Source organism: Ailuropoda melanoleuca, chromosome 2 (assembly GCF_002007445.2).
Source record: "Ailuropoda melanoleuca isolate Jingjing chromosome 2, ASM200744v2, whole genome shotgun sequence".
NCBI lineage: Eukaryota > Metazoa > Chordata > Mammalia > Carnivora > Ursidae > Ailuropoda > Ailuropoda melanoleuca.
In genome coordinates, this window is record NC_048219.1 from 125,484,761 (window position 1) to 125,502,700 (window position 17,940).

Sequence of the window (17,940 nt, forward strand, 5' to 3'; positions counted from 1 at the left end):
NCGTGGGGCTCGATCCCATAACGCCGGGATCACGCCCTGAGCCGAAGGCATATGCCCAACCGCTGTGCCACCCAGGCGCCCCTACCCTATTAACTTCTGAAATGTTTATTAGGCAGAGAAAATAACTGCATGATTAAATTATTTTCTAATTTTTTCGGGGGGGGGTTGTTGCTCAAAAGTGATATATCTAAGAATAAATACCACTAATTTCAAATATATTAAAATTGGTAGAATATATAGAAATGCAGTTTCTGATTATGAATGACATGAAAATTGATACCTGTGGGTATGTACGGACACAAAATGCAAGCTTCTTCACCAATTATTAATTCTACCTTATGATTCATATGTGGGCATCTGGCCAGAGAGCTTGATTTCCAATATTCCAAATGGATTAACTCGCTTGTCTCTTCTTCTTTCTCTCTTCCTTGTTTATACCTTGGATATATTGTTATGTAATATTAATAAGTCTTTGAATATTAGACATTATTAGATATTGTTTCTCTTAGTATTATTTATATGATATAAATAATTCTGTTCATAAATGTCAAAACATTGTGCAAAGATATATAAGATAAAATTAACCCCAAAGATCACCAGGTCAGATAAGAATTTTGCCTGTATACCCTGGCTCTCTACCATTAACAGAATGCTTGTAGACAGATAATTTTTCACTTTAAAACCTGGGAGAGAATCTAGGCTGCCTTAGCAGTTCAACTATATTTTAAGATAAACTTTGGAGAGTTCGGTTATCATTTCCTTTTAGTAAATGTCAATCTTAAGAAAGTTTCTGATTGCATCCCATTTGCTATTTGCCTCAGCATTTTTATATTGTGGCTTTTTAAAAGTGATTTTTTTAAATTAAAGTAAATTAAAATACTATCAAAGAAGCTGAGAAGCCTTGTGGTTTAGGGAAACTTTTTTTTTTTAACTCTAGTATAATTAACATACAGTGTTATGTTTCAGGTGTACAATACAGTGATTCAGTACTTCTCTCCATTTTTCAGTGTTCATCACAATAAATGTGCTCTTGATCCTTTCACCTTTTTCACCTGTACCCCATTCAACTCCCCTCTGATAACCACCAATTTGTTCTCTGTATTTGAGTCTGGTTGTTTGTTTGTCTTTTCTTCTTTGTTCATTTATTTTGTTTCTTATATTCCACATGAGTGAAATCATAGGGTATTTATCTTTCTCTGATTGACTTATTTTACTTACCATTAATACCCTGTAGATCCATCCATGCTCTTGCAAATGGCAAGATTTCATTATTATGGCTGAGTAATATTCCATTTTACATACACACACACACACTTGCATACACACCACTTCTTTATCCACTCATCTATTGATGGGCATTTGGGTTGTTTCCATATTTTGACTATTGTAAATAATGCTGCAATAGACATAGGAGTGCATATATCTTTTAAATTAGGGTTTTTTGGTGTTCTTTGGTTAAATACCCAGTAGTGCAATTACTGGATCATATGGTAGTTCCATTTTTAACTTTTTGAGGAACTCCATACAGTTTTCCACAGTGGCTGCACCAGTTTGCATTCCCAGCAGTGCAGTAGGGTCCCTTTTTTCCACATACTTGCCAAAACTTGCTGTTTCTTGTGTTTTTTATTTTAGTCATTCTGACATGTAGGAGGTGCTATCTCATTGTAGTTTTGATTTGTATTTCGCTGATGATGAGTGATGTTGATAAGGGAAACTCTTCATACTTTAATTTTTAAACACCTGTTTACGTCATGGCAGAAAATCAGATGGTTTCGTAAGACTTGTATGTACATGTTCAAGCCAATCATTCATTTTTCTTTTAAAATACATGTGCTAAATATTATATGTTTGTGATTATTACTGCAAAGTGGCATTTTCACATCTAGAATAAAAGACACTCCGTAATAGCATCCATAAAATTATAGAGACTTTATTTTACATTTCAATACGTTTCTATAAATAACTTAAGAGCAAAACTTCTCTTTTTACTGCAAAGCATAGAACCAGAATTACTGCTGAATTGCAAATATTTATCCAGGCTGTTCTCAGCCTGCAAGCAAACAAAATAATATTTGAATTTCTGCCAAAGGAGATGTTAAAAAATAGCTATAGTTTGAGATTGCAAAAGATGTAGCAGCCTCTATGAAAAGTAAGCTTTATGACTTTGAGAGAAAACAAGTTTTAAATTGTCAGGTAAAAATGGATATACTGCATTTTCTAAAGTGAACAGTTAGAGTTGTATGAGGGATAGAAATGTCACCAAAACTTTAGATTTAACTAGAGGTCAAGTATTCAAGTATAGCAAAATATCCAATTAATTTAATGATCATGTGGCTTAATGGTTAAATGCTAATAAATCTAACCTCTCTAGAAAACGTATCTAGACGTACATCTGTCTGTGTATATTTTCACAAAGGTGCAAGGAAAAAACTACTGGTTAGCATTGAATGTGATTTATGAGCAAGTGCCTCTTGCTTCTTTGTGTTAAGAGTCATTCATATTTTATATAATTATTATATATAATTTATTTTTATATTCTCCCGTGCCCTACTTCACTAATCAAAATGAGAAGCTCTTAGCATAATTGTGTCCCTTGCATTTTTGTTAGTGACCTCTTCTAGTGGATCTGGCAGTCTAGATTACTGTCCAGTATGAGAGTTCTGTGTCCTTCAAAAAGTTGACTTCCCCAGCACTGACATTTTTAACTTTCTCATTCTTCCCATTCCTCCATTCCTCTAGTATCCCTCCTGAAGAATGCATTGAGCATCTAACACTTGGTACAATGTTGGATACTAGAGATGCCAAGGTGGTTAAGAGCTCCCTTAAGAAGCTTATTCTAATCTGATATGTGTCTGTACCTGCAGCAAATGGACAAATAGGAATTGTGTCTTAAATCCAGGTGCAGCTCTTTGTGCTTTTGCATATGCTCTTTTGCCAGCCCAGAATGTGTCTTTCTCACATGGTAGACAGGGACTGTGTAACAAATTACTACTCATTTTTCGAGACTATATTCAAACATAGAGGTTGAATGGGTTGATCCTTCACTCCATTGCCAGTGCATCTTATAGTTCAGCATCCAGAAGAGTACCTGGCAGAAAGGAGATGTTTAATAGATTAATAATTTTAATAATATTACTGAATGAAGTTAATTATGCAATTCACTGAGAAATTTATAGTACCTAGTGGGTGAGAAATGTGGGTGTGTGTGCCTATGCACGTGTATGTGTGTGTGCTTAACAATATAGTATATTTCAAGGACAATAAATTAAAGCAGAAAATTCAGGAAAGATTTCATACATTTGTTGACATTTGATTTGAGCTTTGATTATGAGGAATTATGTCAAGAGGTGGAGAGATGAGAGAGGACATTTCAAGGACTTGATACAACATGGACCATATATGGTAATGTAATATGCCTGGAACATAGTAATTTTTAATGGGAAAGCCATCCATTCAAGAAAATTGGAGCAGAATAGCATAGAGGTTAAAAAGAATAGCATGGATTTGGAAAGCTTGACTTTACACCTTGGCTACTACTGTGTCTTTTCACGTGACATTAGACAAGCTATTTCCCCTCCCAATACCTCAGTATCGTTATCTATCATATGAGAAAAAGAAGAGTATATACTTCATAAAATGATAGAGAGAATTACAATATATATAGAAAATACTTTGGATATAACATATATTTTTTACTATGTGTTGTAGTTATTGTTAAGAGGTTTTAAAGACATAAAACTATAATGGACACTTAGACCTAGATTTTGAAGGAACTAGGAAGATATGCTGGTAAGTTTTGGGTTTGTTTTTTATTTCTTATTTAAATTTTACTTATTTATTTTGTTTAAATATCACACAGTTTAAAAGTTGCTAGGCCTACCTCCTAATGTGAATTAGAGGTTAGGATTGCAACCTATATATTAAGGGGACTCAAACATTCAATTCATCACCCCATACAAAGTGGTAATGAATGATATTTTAAAGTAAAGTTCTAGGAATATCTTTTAAAAGACAGGAAATAATGCAAGCATTTAATTATTGTAATTTGTATGTAACAGTTTTTGAAAGCTGACATCTGTATTACTGCTTTAGACAATATTTCAAAAAGTTTTCTTCCCTATGACTAGAGATAATGTTCTTCAAAATAATTAAATTCCAGCATTATCTGAAAAGTGCTATTTATTTATTTATTTAAGAAATGTATTACATTTGCCCTTTAAAAAGCATCTTTTCTCCAGTCTTATGATATGGGGTATTCCCCAACAGTAATTTGGTTCCATTATATTTACATCATTAAGATGTTTTAGAAGCTAAAAATCATATTTTAACAGAAGAAAACCATAGAAGGAATAGATTTAGGTAGCTGTTGTTTTGGTTTTGTAATTGTCAGTGAAAAAAAAAACATGCTTTAATAGGTATCATAAAGGAGAAGAGAAAGAGATACTCTCAGAATAGAACATTTCGGCTGTTAGGTTAAGGAAATGATAATCAGTTGGAAGTGTATTGGTCAAATCCTGTAATGCTTCTGTATGAAGTGAGAGGGGAAAGTTGAAGGTAGCTCCTTGGCAACACAACAGAGAAGTTAATTGTATATCAAGGGGAGGATTTGCTACTGTAAAGTCAGTCCCATTTGTGCAGTGTAGACCATGTTGACAGTGCACTATTCTGTTTATATTGTATGTACCAATAGGCCTTTTATTTCAGATAAATGTGGACAACATGGTCTGTGTCGAATTAACAGAAACTAAAAATGCAAAAATTATTTCATTTGCTTGGAGTTAATTCTGAGAAATAGGGTGATCACTGAAGAATCAAAATATATCTAAAATGACCTTTTAACTAATTGGAACCCCAATACTGATAATGATTGATAATAATTATCAATTATTGAGCCTTTATTATTTACCAGGTAATACAGTAGACCCATTAAATAGATTATATAATTTGTAATTGCAATAACTTTATAAATAATATATTTTATCCCTTGTAACTGTAATTTCAATAATATGCCTAAGGTCTTACTAATAGTGTGTGGTTAAAACCACAGCAACCTCAATGTTCAAAGCCATTGTTCTTTGGCTTAATATAACCCTGAGCCTCTTAAATATGTCTTCAGCAGTATGATCATGAATTATATGTCATATTTTCTACATGCCATTAACTCTTCACACCTGCATTAATGTTCCTTTTTGGGAGTCTAGCATTTCTTTGTTGTCATTAAAAATCTATTTTCTTTTCTTTTGTCCTTCTGGAAACTGAGAAACCTAAATTAAAGTATTGCATTTGAAATCTTGGTGCTAAATTTCTTATTGACACTTTATTTTCTAACAAATGTAATTGGGTTTTTCTTCTTCTTTTTATCTTTTAATCTTTTTAGAATTTTTTGACCTAGCTTGAGCAATAATGGCAAGCTTATGTATGAGAACACATTGTAAGACCAAGTGCTTGTAAATAATAGAGGATAATATTGGGTTGAATGCATGCCAGAAACTTCTACTCTTCATTAAAAGTGTCTGAGCAGAATATATTGCACTTTAAAGGGATTCCATCTACTTGAAAACTGCAGTTTCTGGAAGCAATTTATATATTCTTAATAGCTTTGCAACCTATATCCCAGAGGAGCCTGATGCCATAACCTTAGTATTATTGAACAGTGGTGTACACAGTGTCTTTGTTTTATAAACAAGATAAAAAAAAAACCCAAACATCATATACTTCCTCAGAAAGTTTATAGTTTAAACGTCAGTTCAGCTCAGCGCAACACAACAGAGAGCAGGCAAAGAATGCCAAGTAAGCCTTACAGTTATGAAAGCTTGGGGGATGGGCAAAATTTTGGGAGTACTGTGAGGAAGAAGCAGCTACAGACTTTATTTAGTAATCCTCAGAGCAGTAACACAGGACAGTCTAGGAAATTGCTGGGGATAATAACACGTGCTACCCAGGCTAAGCTATTAGTTGATTCAGTTATAAAAACCACTTATAATTTGAAAAAAAAAAAAAGACAAAAGGACAGATTTGATGAAGAAAAACAGTATATTACTTGGCTAAAATTTGCAGGTGTGTGTGTGTGTGTGTGTGTGTATAAATAAAACTTGCAGTGTAGTCAGATAACCTCCATTTAGGGACTCTTCTGGAAGAAAATGAGCAATATTTATTGTACATGCAGTTTCTATATATCACTTAATTTTATTTAATCCTCACAATGTCTATGTAAAATCAGTAGAGTGGGCCTTAATTTACAGATAACGAAACCAAAGATTAAAGAGATTTAATATTGTTTTCAAGGTCACACATTAATTAGTGGTGGAGCTGGGGTTCAAGTACTTCCTCAGAGTTGTGAGAAGTCAAGAGAACACGTACCATGTGCTTAGAAAGACTCTCGGCGCACAGTAAGCGCTATAGGAATATTACTGATTATTATTACTTATCATTATTATTACATGGCTTAATTAAAGTGGAGTTTCTCTTTTCCCCTTTTGTTTAGTGCACACATAAAGCACAGCTGCCCTACTAGGAGTTTTCTCCCTCTCTCAGCAACTTCTATATTAAGGTTTAGATAAAGCCTCTGCTGTGCAGAAGTTATTGATTATTTGATGTTTTCTGTGTCACAGCATCCAGACATTTCCCTTGGCCTGTGGTTATATTGTGTTTAACCCTCTTGTACCCACCTCATGCAGGCAACCATTTCTGACAAGCAGAAACAGTACAGAATACCCGAATCGGAGGCATTCCAAAAGTTTCATTGAGGACGTGTCAAACAGCAACCCGCTTTGCCATTTTCACTTAAAAAGCTCTCGGACTTGTTATTTGAATGAGTGTTCAGACCAGTTAAAGAGAAACTTAGAGGTAGAATCAGGAAGGGGGAAAGTCAAAAGGGAAAAGGTAAGAACTCGATGGCCACTGTCATTTTAGATCAACACACTGGTGCTGGAAGACATTAAGCAGCAATACATAGCTTTTTTATCTAAGAATTAATGCAGAGAATACATCTTTTTTTCACAAAATGTTTTTCATCTAAGGATCAAAAGTCCCAGCTATTTCCAGTAGCAGCATCTGTTGCTTTACCAGTTTCCACAGAGATGAGCTCGTGTTGATTTTCATCACATTTGTTCAAGTCTGGAATCTGGTAAAATACGCAAACAGCCACCCTGCCAGTTAAGAGCTGCAAGGATCTAGTACCCTGTGAACAATGGTCTGCACCTACCTGCATTCATTCCGGTTCAAATGGCATTTGCGATTATGAATGGGAGCATGGATTATTTAAAAATGCTTTAGAGTCAGAAGCATGAGATGAAACAACCTACAAGGAAGAATACTACATTACATACATGCTCTTAGGAAACATAATTACATTTACTTTAAATCTTTCCAATTGTATTTTATTTTTTCAACATTATTTTGGGAAAACTTTTGTAAAAAGAAGTAGTCTGTCAATTGTGTCTTAGAACGTTGTCTAAACTGCAGATTGACCATCATAGGCATTCTTCTGTTATCCAACTTATGATGCTTTATTATCATTATCCATATGTTGACGGCGCATTAATATTCTGAGTTGAAACCAGATTTAAAAACTATGATGTTGGTTACAAAAATACTGATTCAAAGGGACACATGCACCCCAATGTTTATAGCAGCATTATCAACAGTAGCCAAATTATGGAAAGAGCGCAAATGTCCATCGACTGACGAATGGATAAACAAGCAGTAGTATATGTATATACCATGTGTTTTTTTGTTGTTGTTTCTGGATTGTATTTTTTTTTCAGGGGTTGGGGGGTAGGTGAGGAGTGTGAGCAGATGCCTCAGTGTCCTGGATGCCAAAGGCATCACAAAGAAGTGGGTAGAGAAAGACTGCTCTTTCCCTGCCTGTCTCAGTCAGTGTCGCCTTGTCCTGGGAAGGACCTCTTCAGCTCTGACTCTTGCCCCTTCCCTATCAAGTCCAAAATGTCCAGGTCACATAAAAAGAGGAGCTTGAATGGGGATTAAACCAAGAGCAGTTTTAATGGTTTTCTCCCTCCCATTTCCCCACTGTTAGTATTATTATTACACAAGAATAAAGGATTCCTGAGAGCCTCTCCTCTCCTCTCCCTTGGGCCCCCCTTGAGAGGACTCATCCTTACCAACCCCCATGGATTTCTGGGTAAAAAAAAAAAAAAAAAGAAAGTGAAAGGCACTACAGGGGTGGGGGTGGGGGTGGGGCTCAAGTGCCAGGAGTCTGAGGGGTGGTAGAGGGTCAGAGCTAGGCCCTTGAGGGTTGAGAAGTGCCCTGAGGGCCCCAGCGGGGACCTTCCCTGGGCCCAGCTAACATGCCTAGGAAAGTCTCTCCTCCCACCCCAACCTACTCAGAGTCTGCGGCAGGAGGATAGTTAGTGTTGGGCTCAGAAAGGAGGAATGGAGGGCCCACTCTACCAGGACCCAAGGGCCAAACCCAATATCCATATGATGTACATGCATACACACAATGGAATATTACCCAGCCATCAAAAAGAACAAAATCTTGCCATTTGCAATGTGGCGGAGCTAGCATTTATTATGTTAAGTGAAATAAGTCAGAGAATGAAAAACACCATATGATTTCACTTATATGTGGAATTTAAGAAATGGAACAGATGAACATGGGGGGAATTAAAAGAGAGAAGCAAAGCATAATCCAGACTCTTAAATATAGAGAACCAATTGAGGGTTGCTGGAGGGGAAGGGAAGTGGGCACAGGGATGGGTTAAATCAGTGATGAGGATTAAGGAGGGCACTTGTGATAAGCACTGGGTATGTAAGTGATGAATCACCAAATTCTACTACAGAAACTAACATTATATGTTAGATAATTGGAATTTAAATAAAAACTTAAAAAAGAAAAAAAATATCTTAGGAGTGCCTGGGTGGCTCAGTCAAAGTGTCTGTTTTGGCTCAGGTCATGATCCCAGGGTTCTGGGATCAAGCCCTGACCGCGTAGGGCTCCCTTCTCAGTGGGGAGCCTGCCTCTCCCTCTCCTGCTCCCCCTGCTTGTGCTCTCTCTCTCTCAAATAAATAAATAAATAAATAAATAAATAAATAAATAAAATCTTAAAAAAGGAAAAAAATCTTTAAAAAACTATGATGTTGTTGAATTTGAAATGTTTATATTTGTGTACCCACAGCTAATGAAAGTGTAAAAGAAACAGCAGAAGACAAACAAAGGTGAAAGTGCTGACAACTACTCTTGGTATAATTACTAAAGTATTGTTTTGGTTTTAGTCACCTTGCTGCAGGCCTTTTTCATACACCCCAAGCTCCTACACTCAGTCTCCCAAGCTATTAGAGATACTTAGGTGGAAAATAAGAAACCCTAAAAATTGGGAATATGAGTAATGTATGTTTTTCTATATTTTAAAACATTTTGAATATTTAACTGATCATTTCCAAAAAGAGAATTGCTATCTGATGTCTGGCCATTTTTTAATTTAATTTTCTGTGTTGCTAATATGGTACAAATTGCTAATACGTCAAAATTCCCCCCCTTATGTTAATGCAGTAACACTAATTTTCAGGGACAACAGGAAATGCAAACGATCACCACAGAACAGTAAACCCAGCAGTCATTATTAAGCACTGCCTAATACCACGCACTGTTTTGTGCTCTTGTCCCAGACTCTCAATGGTCTTATGAGAGGGTACTACTCCTCTGCTTTGTAGAAGAGAGAACTGAAGCTCAGGGAGTTTCAGGTAATTTTCACAAGCTACTTCAGTAATGGAAATGACAGCCAAATTTTTATACTTTCCAGTTCTATGAAGATGCTGCCTCGCAAGTATTGGTTTGCTATGGAAGGATGGCAGTTAATCTCATATAGTAGAATAAAATCTCCCCACCATATTTTTCTGTCAGAATCATCCACTGGCATTTGAGTAACAATGCTTACAGGTATTTGTATGTGAACAAATGTTTGCAATACCTGTTGACATTATAGATATCATTGTACCTTAAGCACCTTAATAATCAATGGCCTGTTTCCCCAAAGTGAAACTTTTGTAAGACTTTATTCCTCCATTTTTCCCCACCATTTAAATTTCTCCGATGTTTTTTCTATGATTTCTGTTAACTTCACAGGAAACAACTTAGGGTGAGTAAGCATTGGAGATCAGCAATGTGGTATGTTATAATGACAACGGGGACAGAATTTTGATTTTTATTTTCATCTTCCTTTCCCAATGTAAAAAAAGTCACTAAAACTAAATGAGCTAAGATGGTGATAGTAATCAAATTTTGTATCAATATTTACTCTTTTATTGCTACAAGTAATTGAACAAAGTGTAGGGTCTGAATTTACTTCAACTATTAATATATACATGCATTTATAATCACCAAAAAACAAACCTACAAATCTATGCTACACTGAGTTATATTGAGTGTGTGCCCTTACTTCGGATAATTCTACCCACCATAAGTTTTCAATGGAATAATACTTAAGACTTAAAATGGGGTTGTAAAGGAAGTACTACCACTTAACAGTAAATATATATTTATGCTTTTTTTCTTAAATTTAAATTTATATCTGGGCTGGGAAGATACATATAGAATTTATAAGAGTGATTGATTTTGGAGAGAAGCAAAAAGGGTACTTATTTAAACAAATATAGGGTACTTATTTATTTTATGTTTTGTAACTCAATGGATAGGAACATTGATGGTTGTCATTTATTCTAGGTACTTTGGTAGCTCCTTAAACTATTCAAAATAAAGGAAGGGAAAAATGAAGGGGGAATAAACAGAGGGGGAAATGAGCCATGAGAGACTGTGGACTCCAGGAAACAAACTGACAGTTTTAGAGGGGAGGGGGGAGGGGGGATGGGCTAGCCCTGTGATGGGTATTAAGGAGGGCATGTATGGCATGGAGCACTGGTGTTATACGCAAACAGTGAATCATGGAACTTTACATCAAAAACTAATGATGTACTGTATGGTGACTAGCATATCATAATAAAAATAAAATAAAGTTAAGTTAAATTAAATCTAAAAAATAAAGTCAAATGAATATATCAAGAAATACATTTTTGAATCTTTTCTGAATAAATGTTTATCTGTAATTTTTTCTCATGAAATAGAGGCTAGAAAATCATTTGAAAAGAGAGATGTTACTGTGTGTATGTCTATAAAACTTACAAATTACTTTTTAAACTAATTTTATTGTCTCCATATATAAATGTTTCTGGGAAGTATTCCTGATAAGATGTTGACTATGAAGACTGGTATTTGGCCAGTATCAGATTTTCACCATGACATTTAATTTGATAAGTTGTTTTGAATAGGGTTCCTAACTAAAATAATAGAGACATAATGGCAAAGTAAAAAGAACAACCAAACCCCCAGAAATTAGAATAATATTGTATTTTCTCTATAGTTTCCTATATCTGTGCCCAAGGAAGGTCAAGAGATAATCATTTCTGTGAGCGCTATCCTCCTTATCTTTAAATTGGACATAGGAGTGTTTTCTTGTTAGGATGATATTGAGAATTGGAAATAATATACAGAGAGCACCTAACCCAGTGCCTGAGATATGATAGGCATTCATCTTCTGCATCAGTTATTTGAAAAACATCTGGAAAAAGATGGCATGTAAGTGTAACAACTGCTTCCCTGGTGATACATCACTAATAGCTACAAGGCAAGATTTTGGAAAGATTCAAGTAAGAAATTGTCTTCAATATTACTTTTCAGTTGTGCATTTATCCCAATTCCACGTATTGTATGTGTGATCACTAGTCAGGGGGGAAAGACAGAATATCCATTTATCCAGTCTATTCCAGGCTTAAACACAATTGAAATTATTTATAAACTGACAGAGGGAGAATAGAAATGTAAGCAGAAGGATTGTCATCATTTGGTTAAATTATACTTAATATTACAGAGGTACATTTTTAAAATGTGTCTATCATTTTACACTTTAATAGGCTCTACTACAAGTGTGATAGTAAAGGTAGAAGAAAGTGAATTTTGCAACTTATAGAAAATTGTATCTTTTGACTAAAATAAGACTGAATTTTTATAATATGCTTTAAGTGTACTTAAACATATTATCATGTACTTCCAGTGTTCACATCTCTAATGAATATCAGAGGTTGACTGATTTAATAGTAACCCACTCTAAATAAATAATTTGTAAAGAGAATATGGTTGAGTAAATAAGAGTAGCATGAGGCAAATGATATCCAAGTAACGTAATATGTAAGTAGCAAAATTTTAAATCTGATATCCAGCATCCAGTTTCAGAGATTCCTATAGCAGGAACAACATTGGAAATATCACATTGGCATAGATTACTGATTTTAGCATATGGATTTCTAAGACTTGAGGAAAAGTTCATTCTGGCCTTACAGGTCCCGAAGAATAGAATCACCATTGTGACCTTCCATAATCTGATATAAAAATGTTTTCAACTTTTATTCATTAAGCAAATACTTGGCATAGTTACAGTTGCTCTCCTTTAATTGGACATTGTATAAAACATTTTACATTTTTGTACAATATTTGATTTCTTGCTCACAGCAGTCCTGTGATGCAGGTATTTTCATGCTTTACAGAAGAGGGAAGCGATACTCAATTAAGTATCCTTCTTAAGTTTATACAGTGGTAAAGTTTGGATGCAAATTCAGGTTTGTTGCATATATCGCATAGCTTCATGAACAAGGGAAAATGATTTTGTGACTTCTCCACTTCTTCTAGAGACACATATGTTCTGAAATTGGTCCGTGCCGTTTTTGCTTTTGGTTTGCGGATGAAGAGCAATTAATTATGCTTTGCTGTACTGCCTTCCAAACACGTACAGTAAAAGTTCCCTGTGTTTTTCATTGGAAGAATGTATATATATCAAAACTATGCACATGAAAACTTTTAACATATTCTTTTATTCAGTCTACTTAGATAAACAGTTCAAAGCTTAAATAAGAAAGCAAAATGAATTCCGTAGGTTCACCTGGCTTCTGTTTCCTTCTGCTATGCATAATTCATCAAAGATTTCCTTTTTGCTTATAGGGATGACTTGTCAAGCTCGAACATCTTACACTGAAGATGAAGTTCTTTGGGGTCATCGTTTCTTCCCTGTGATTTCCTTAGAAGAAGGATTCTTCAAAGTTGATTACTCCCAGTTCCATGCCACATTTGAAGTCCCCACCCCACCTTATAGTGTGAAAGAACAGGAGGAGATGCTTCTGATGTCGTCCCCTTTAATAGCACCAGCCATAACTAACAGCAAAGAAAGACATAATTCTGTAGACTGCTTAGATGGGCTAGATGACATTACTACAAAACTTCCATCTAAGCTGCAGAAAATTACTGGAAGAGAAGACTTTCCCAAAAAACTCTTGAGGATGAGTTCTACAACTTCAGAAAAAGCCTACAGCTTGGGAGATTTGCCCATGAAACTTCAACGAATAAGTTCAGTTCCTGGCAACTCAGAAGAAAAACTGGTATCTAAAACCACCAAGATGTTGTCTGACCCCATGAGCCAGTCAGTGGCCGATTTGCCACCAAAGCTTCAAAAGATCGCTGGAGGAGCAGCCAGGATGGAAGGGAATCTCCCAGCCAAATTAAGAAAAATGAACTCTGATCGATTCACATAACAAAACACCCCCATAGGCATTATTTACTGTTTAATTTAGTAATAGTCCAATATTTGGCTGATGAGGTAATCCTCGAAGGAATCCGAAAGGTACATTTTCCCCCCAGTCACATATGCATATTTGAGAACCCTTTCTTCCCAAGTATTGCCACTGTGCAGAAAGCAAAAGTTGTGTAAAGGGAGGACATCATAAGAAAGTTCTTCTTAACGGGCATGTATTATCACATCAAGCATGCAATAATGTGCAAATTTTGCATTTAGTTTTATGGCATGATTTATATATGGTATATTTATATTGTATATTCTGGAAAAAAATATATATATATATTTAAAGAGGTGGTACTCTTCACGACATTTCTAACATATGTATTAAGCCAAACATGAGTGGATAGCTTTCAGGGCGATAAAAGTATATATATGTGTGTGTGTATATATATATATATACATATGTGTGTATATATATATATACACACACACACACATACATATATATCCGATAAAATTGTGATGTTTTGTTCAAACTTGTAGTTCTTGTGCATGTTTCCTTTATTAGGCTAGGAAGGCTTCTGGCATTGATTATTAATACCAAATATTTTAGCCTTAAATTATTTGTCATTTTAAAATCTGATTTAATGTTTTTTGCTGTTTAAGGTCCTGGGAGGTTATCAATTGTACTTTATATGAGGGAGTCACATGAGTTTTTGCTATTTATGGCCCTGCATAAATATAGCCATTATAGATTTAACTTGTAAATTTTAAAGCATACCAACATGCTAAAAATTTTTATGATTTTTAAAAGTTGCTAGTACTAGGGAAAAATTGGTTGATTTGAGAATTGGTCCTTTTCTGGACTACTTGAAGTCTGGAACTCTGTTTTGTATATGATCTCACGCAAACATGAGCTCTGAACAAATGCTGAATCATTGTAATCATCAGTAGCCAACTTACATTGAATATATCAGAATCTGCTCGAAATTACATAATTAATGGTCCCTGTTTCAAACTGAGTCAATTGGTAACATTTCCAGTCTTTTTCTGGAATTTCTGTCATTTTAAAAACCAATAATTTATTCTTGAGGTGATACAACAATACAATGAAACAGATGATAAATATTTATGCTTAAAATATGTATGTCTAAATGAGTCTCTTTTTAGTGCTGTTCTCTTGTTTGTGGCATTTACTGTATCAGGACAGACTTTTTCTGCATCTGGGGAACCTATCCCACCCATGCCTGTCACTCCATTCAGGAAGAATGTTATGTATATACCTGAGAGAATTTTAAATTAGATGAATTGAAGATATTTTTACCCATGTGGGCTTTTTTGTTTGCTTGTTTGTTTGGTAAATGCTGATTTTATTGGTGTCTTGGATCCCTGGCCTACCAAAGTAATTTTAGCAGTACTATTTTTCTAACCCCAAGGTCTGATATTTATTACTCATTAGTGGAAATAATAACTATTGCTCTGAAGAACACCTACAAAATCAAGATTTGGAGCGCAGAGATTTTTATGAAAATTTATAAGTGCTCCTTATCAAAATATCATGGATTTTCCTATGAAATTTCTTTGGGCATTGTATTGTAAGTCCGTCCAGAATTAAACTATTTCTCCCTATTAATATCTAAATCCTTAATGGCTGGTTTGGGGTCCCATCATTTCCCATTTTTTAGCAATCCTGTGATGATTTTCTTATTGGAAAATTATTGCATCAACAGTCCTATCATAACTACAATAATACCTTCTGGCTACCTCTGTATTAACCAAATTCTGTAGGTGCAGACATATCCCAGGGAATCGTTATTGGCAAAATGATCAACCTTGAGCATTCATCCACTGTGAATAGAGGTAGCTGCTCTACCCCTTGATCCCATTTGCTGATTATAGAAAATGAAATAGTAGCAGAGAGAAAAGGGGGTCTAGGGGGCGTGAGAGATTTATTATCAGTGGAAGAAACTCCATAGATCATTTAGTCCAAATACTTTAAATAGAGCCATAATTCAATTTGAGGAGTCATTCTAATTTGTCTTTGGTACCGAGGAGAACATGGGACCAAAAACAAACTCTCTGAATGTATTCACTCATTCATTCAACAAAATTTTTTGCATGCCTTTTATGTCCTAGGCAGTTTTAGGTCCTGGAGATTTGGCTATGACTAAGTCAGAGGAGGTCGCTGCCCATTTGAACACTGCGTATGGGTAGGAGAGTGGGGAGGGGTCCTGTAGAGACAGAACACAAAGGAGATGATTTCAAAATTCTCAAAATAAGTTTAAGGTAAGAAAAACAGGACATCAAAATAGAAAAACGACTGGGTGGAGAAAGAATTGATGATTTTAGAAGAGGTGACTGGCTTAGGGAGGGAGTGATATTTCAACAGAAAAGAAGCACTTTTGCCAAAATTAATTTTTCTCAGTGATGCTATTCCTTTATCTTTTCCACATATGTATGGGAAAGGTCTGATTTCTGCATGTAATTGCAGTTTAGCCAGTATTGCTAAGTTGGTCAGAGGTTCCAGTTTACCCGGGAGAGTTTCAGTTTATACCTGTCGTACCTGTGTAATTAATGATAGCGCTCCCTTTCTCTCTTAGAATGTCCTGGTTTGGATGACACATTATATGGTGACTCTATGTTTTTGTTGACCCTAACTAAATTATGAAGTCTGATATATTTGGATAAAAATAAAGAATTGCTTTTTCTTCTCTTTTCGCTGATTTTTTTGACACTGATCAGTCCAAGAAAGATCATCTCCGTTTCGTGTATTTCAGCCTGCAGGACTGCTTATCAAAGTGATTTCATGTAACATTTGTTCAATCTGTACATGACATGTTTTCTCAGCAGTGAAAAGTTACGCATTTTGTTGACTGAATAAAACATAAATCTCTGATATTTCCATTTCAGGGAGTTATAAGAGCTCAAATCAAAGAGAATAAAAGTCAACGGAAGCCAGGATAATTGTCAGCCCACCAGTGTGGTGACTTTTGGAAAGCAAAATGTAATATGTTCATTGAACTGAATAACTCTACTTAACAACTGGAAACTAGTCCCTTTTGTGGGATTTTCATGGTATAGCTCCTGTCCTGGTAAAATATTTCATTCTATATCAAAATGATGTGAATAAAAGAAATACGATTATTTTGATAATGCCCATCTTTGGTTGAAATATTCATTCTTCTCAGCAATATGTAAATAGTTCTGTAAATATATACAAAGTAAAAATAAGGATACTTTATCATTAGTTATTTCTGAAAAATTCTTATGTGGTTTTAAATCCATCCATCTATAGCTTTAAATACTAAGAAATGTATTTAGTTGTCTCCGTACTGAAGAGCCTGTTTGTCTAGAAAGGACGGGGCAAAAATGGATTGTTTTTGTTGGAGAAAGAATGAGATTATGGAGAAGGTGGCTTATATCCTATCTGTACTATGAAAAATGTCCGCAGGTGCATACTTTGAAGAGAGTACAGCTTGATTGCACAGCACCTCTGTGGGTTCTACTGCAGACTTTGTGCTTGAATTACATTGTACATAGTATTCAAACTGGAGTCAAGCTAATTGCATTTTCTGGCATGCAATTAATTATTTAAATGTGCAAGGTCATTTAGGTTACAAAAATATAAATTCATGTATTCAATACTGCAAATCCAGTTTTATAAAAACTATATTAAACATTCAAAACATGATTGGGTTTAATTTTTACAGTGTGTTCATCATTTTTCCACTTTCCAACAATGACTTAATCTTAGTCCTTGATTCAGTTTATCACGAGACACTTAACTCCTAAAAGACAGTTCAGTCCGTCACAACTCATTCCTTGAGGGTTGTTTTTATTTTTGTTCTTTATTGGTGACATACTTCAGTCATATGGACCTGCACATAATAATGCAGACGATTCCAGACCCGCATTTCTTAAAGGAATCTTCATGACCATCCTGTCCTTCGCTGAATCAGTGTTTCAAGAGCCATAGTAAGTAAAACAGAAGAATACATAGTTTTCTTAATTTTGTTTAAATGTCAGATCACCTTTTTAAAAAGTGTTGAGTTGCTTTTCCTATGAATGTTCCTTTAAAAAAAATGTTCCTAAAATGGCATCATATGAGTTCTGTAATATGTCATCAACTTCTTAGCACCTCACAGAAGTAATTTTAAAAAGCCAAGTTCCTTGAAGGTTATGACCTAGTGGAGTTAAAGAATGTGCCCCTCATCATTCAGTAAATAGAATTTTTTTCCTCCAAATTCTGATTTTTTTTTTTACCTGATAAGTTGCCTTGAAGTCATGGCTGTTTCAGAATATTTGGGCTGCACATGATAATGGGTGCTGTAAACAGCATATACGGCAAGGCCCATTAGCTCCT

At 35.0% G+C, this 17,940-nt stretch overlaps 1 protein-coding gene across 3 annotated transcripts in view; it reads left to right on the forward strand.

Annotated features, from left to right (window-relative positions):
* Positions 1 to 17,234, forward strand: part of KCNJ3 (potassium inwardly rectifying channel subfamily J member 3) — a 148,656-nt gene extending 131,422 nt beyond the window's left edge. Inside the window, exon 3 of one of the 3 annotated variants that reach the window (XM_002918722.4) lies at positions 13,007 to 17,234. In XM_002918722.4, coding sequence (XP_002918768.1) covers positions 13,007 to 13,593 — 587 coding nt within the window. In that variant the 3' untranslated portion in view covers positions 13,594 to 17,234. The remainder of the gene's footprint in view (positions 1 to 13,006) is intronic. The other 2 variants (XM_011224309.3, XM_034654585.1) reach the window with 2 other exon arrangements.
* Positions 17,235 to 17,940: the final 706 nt, after the last annotated feature.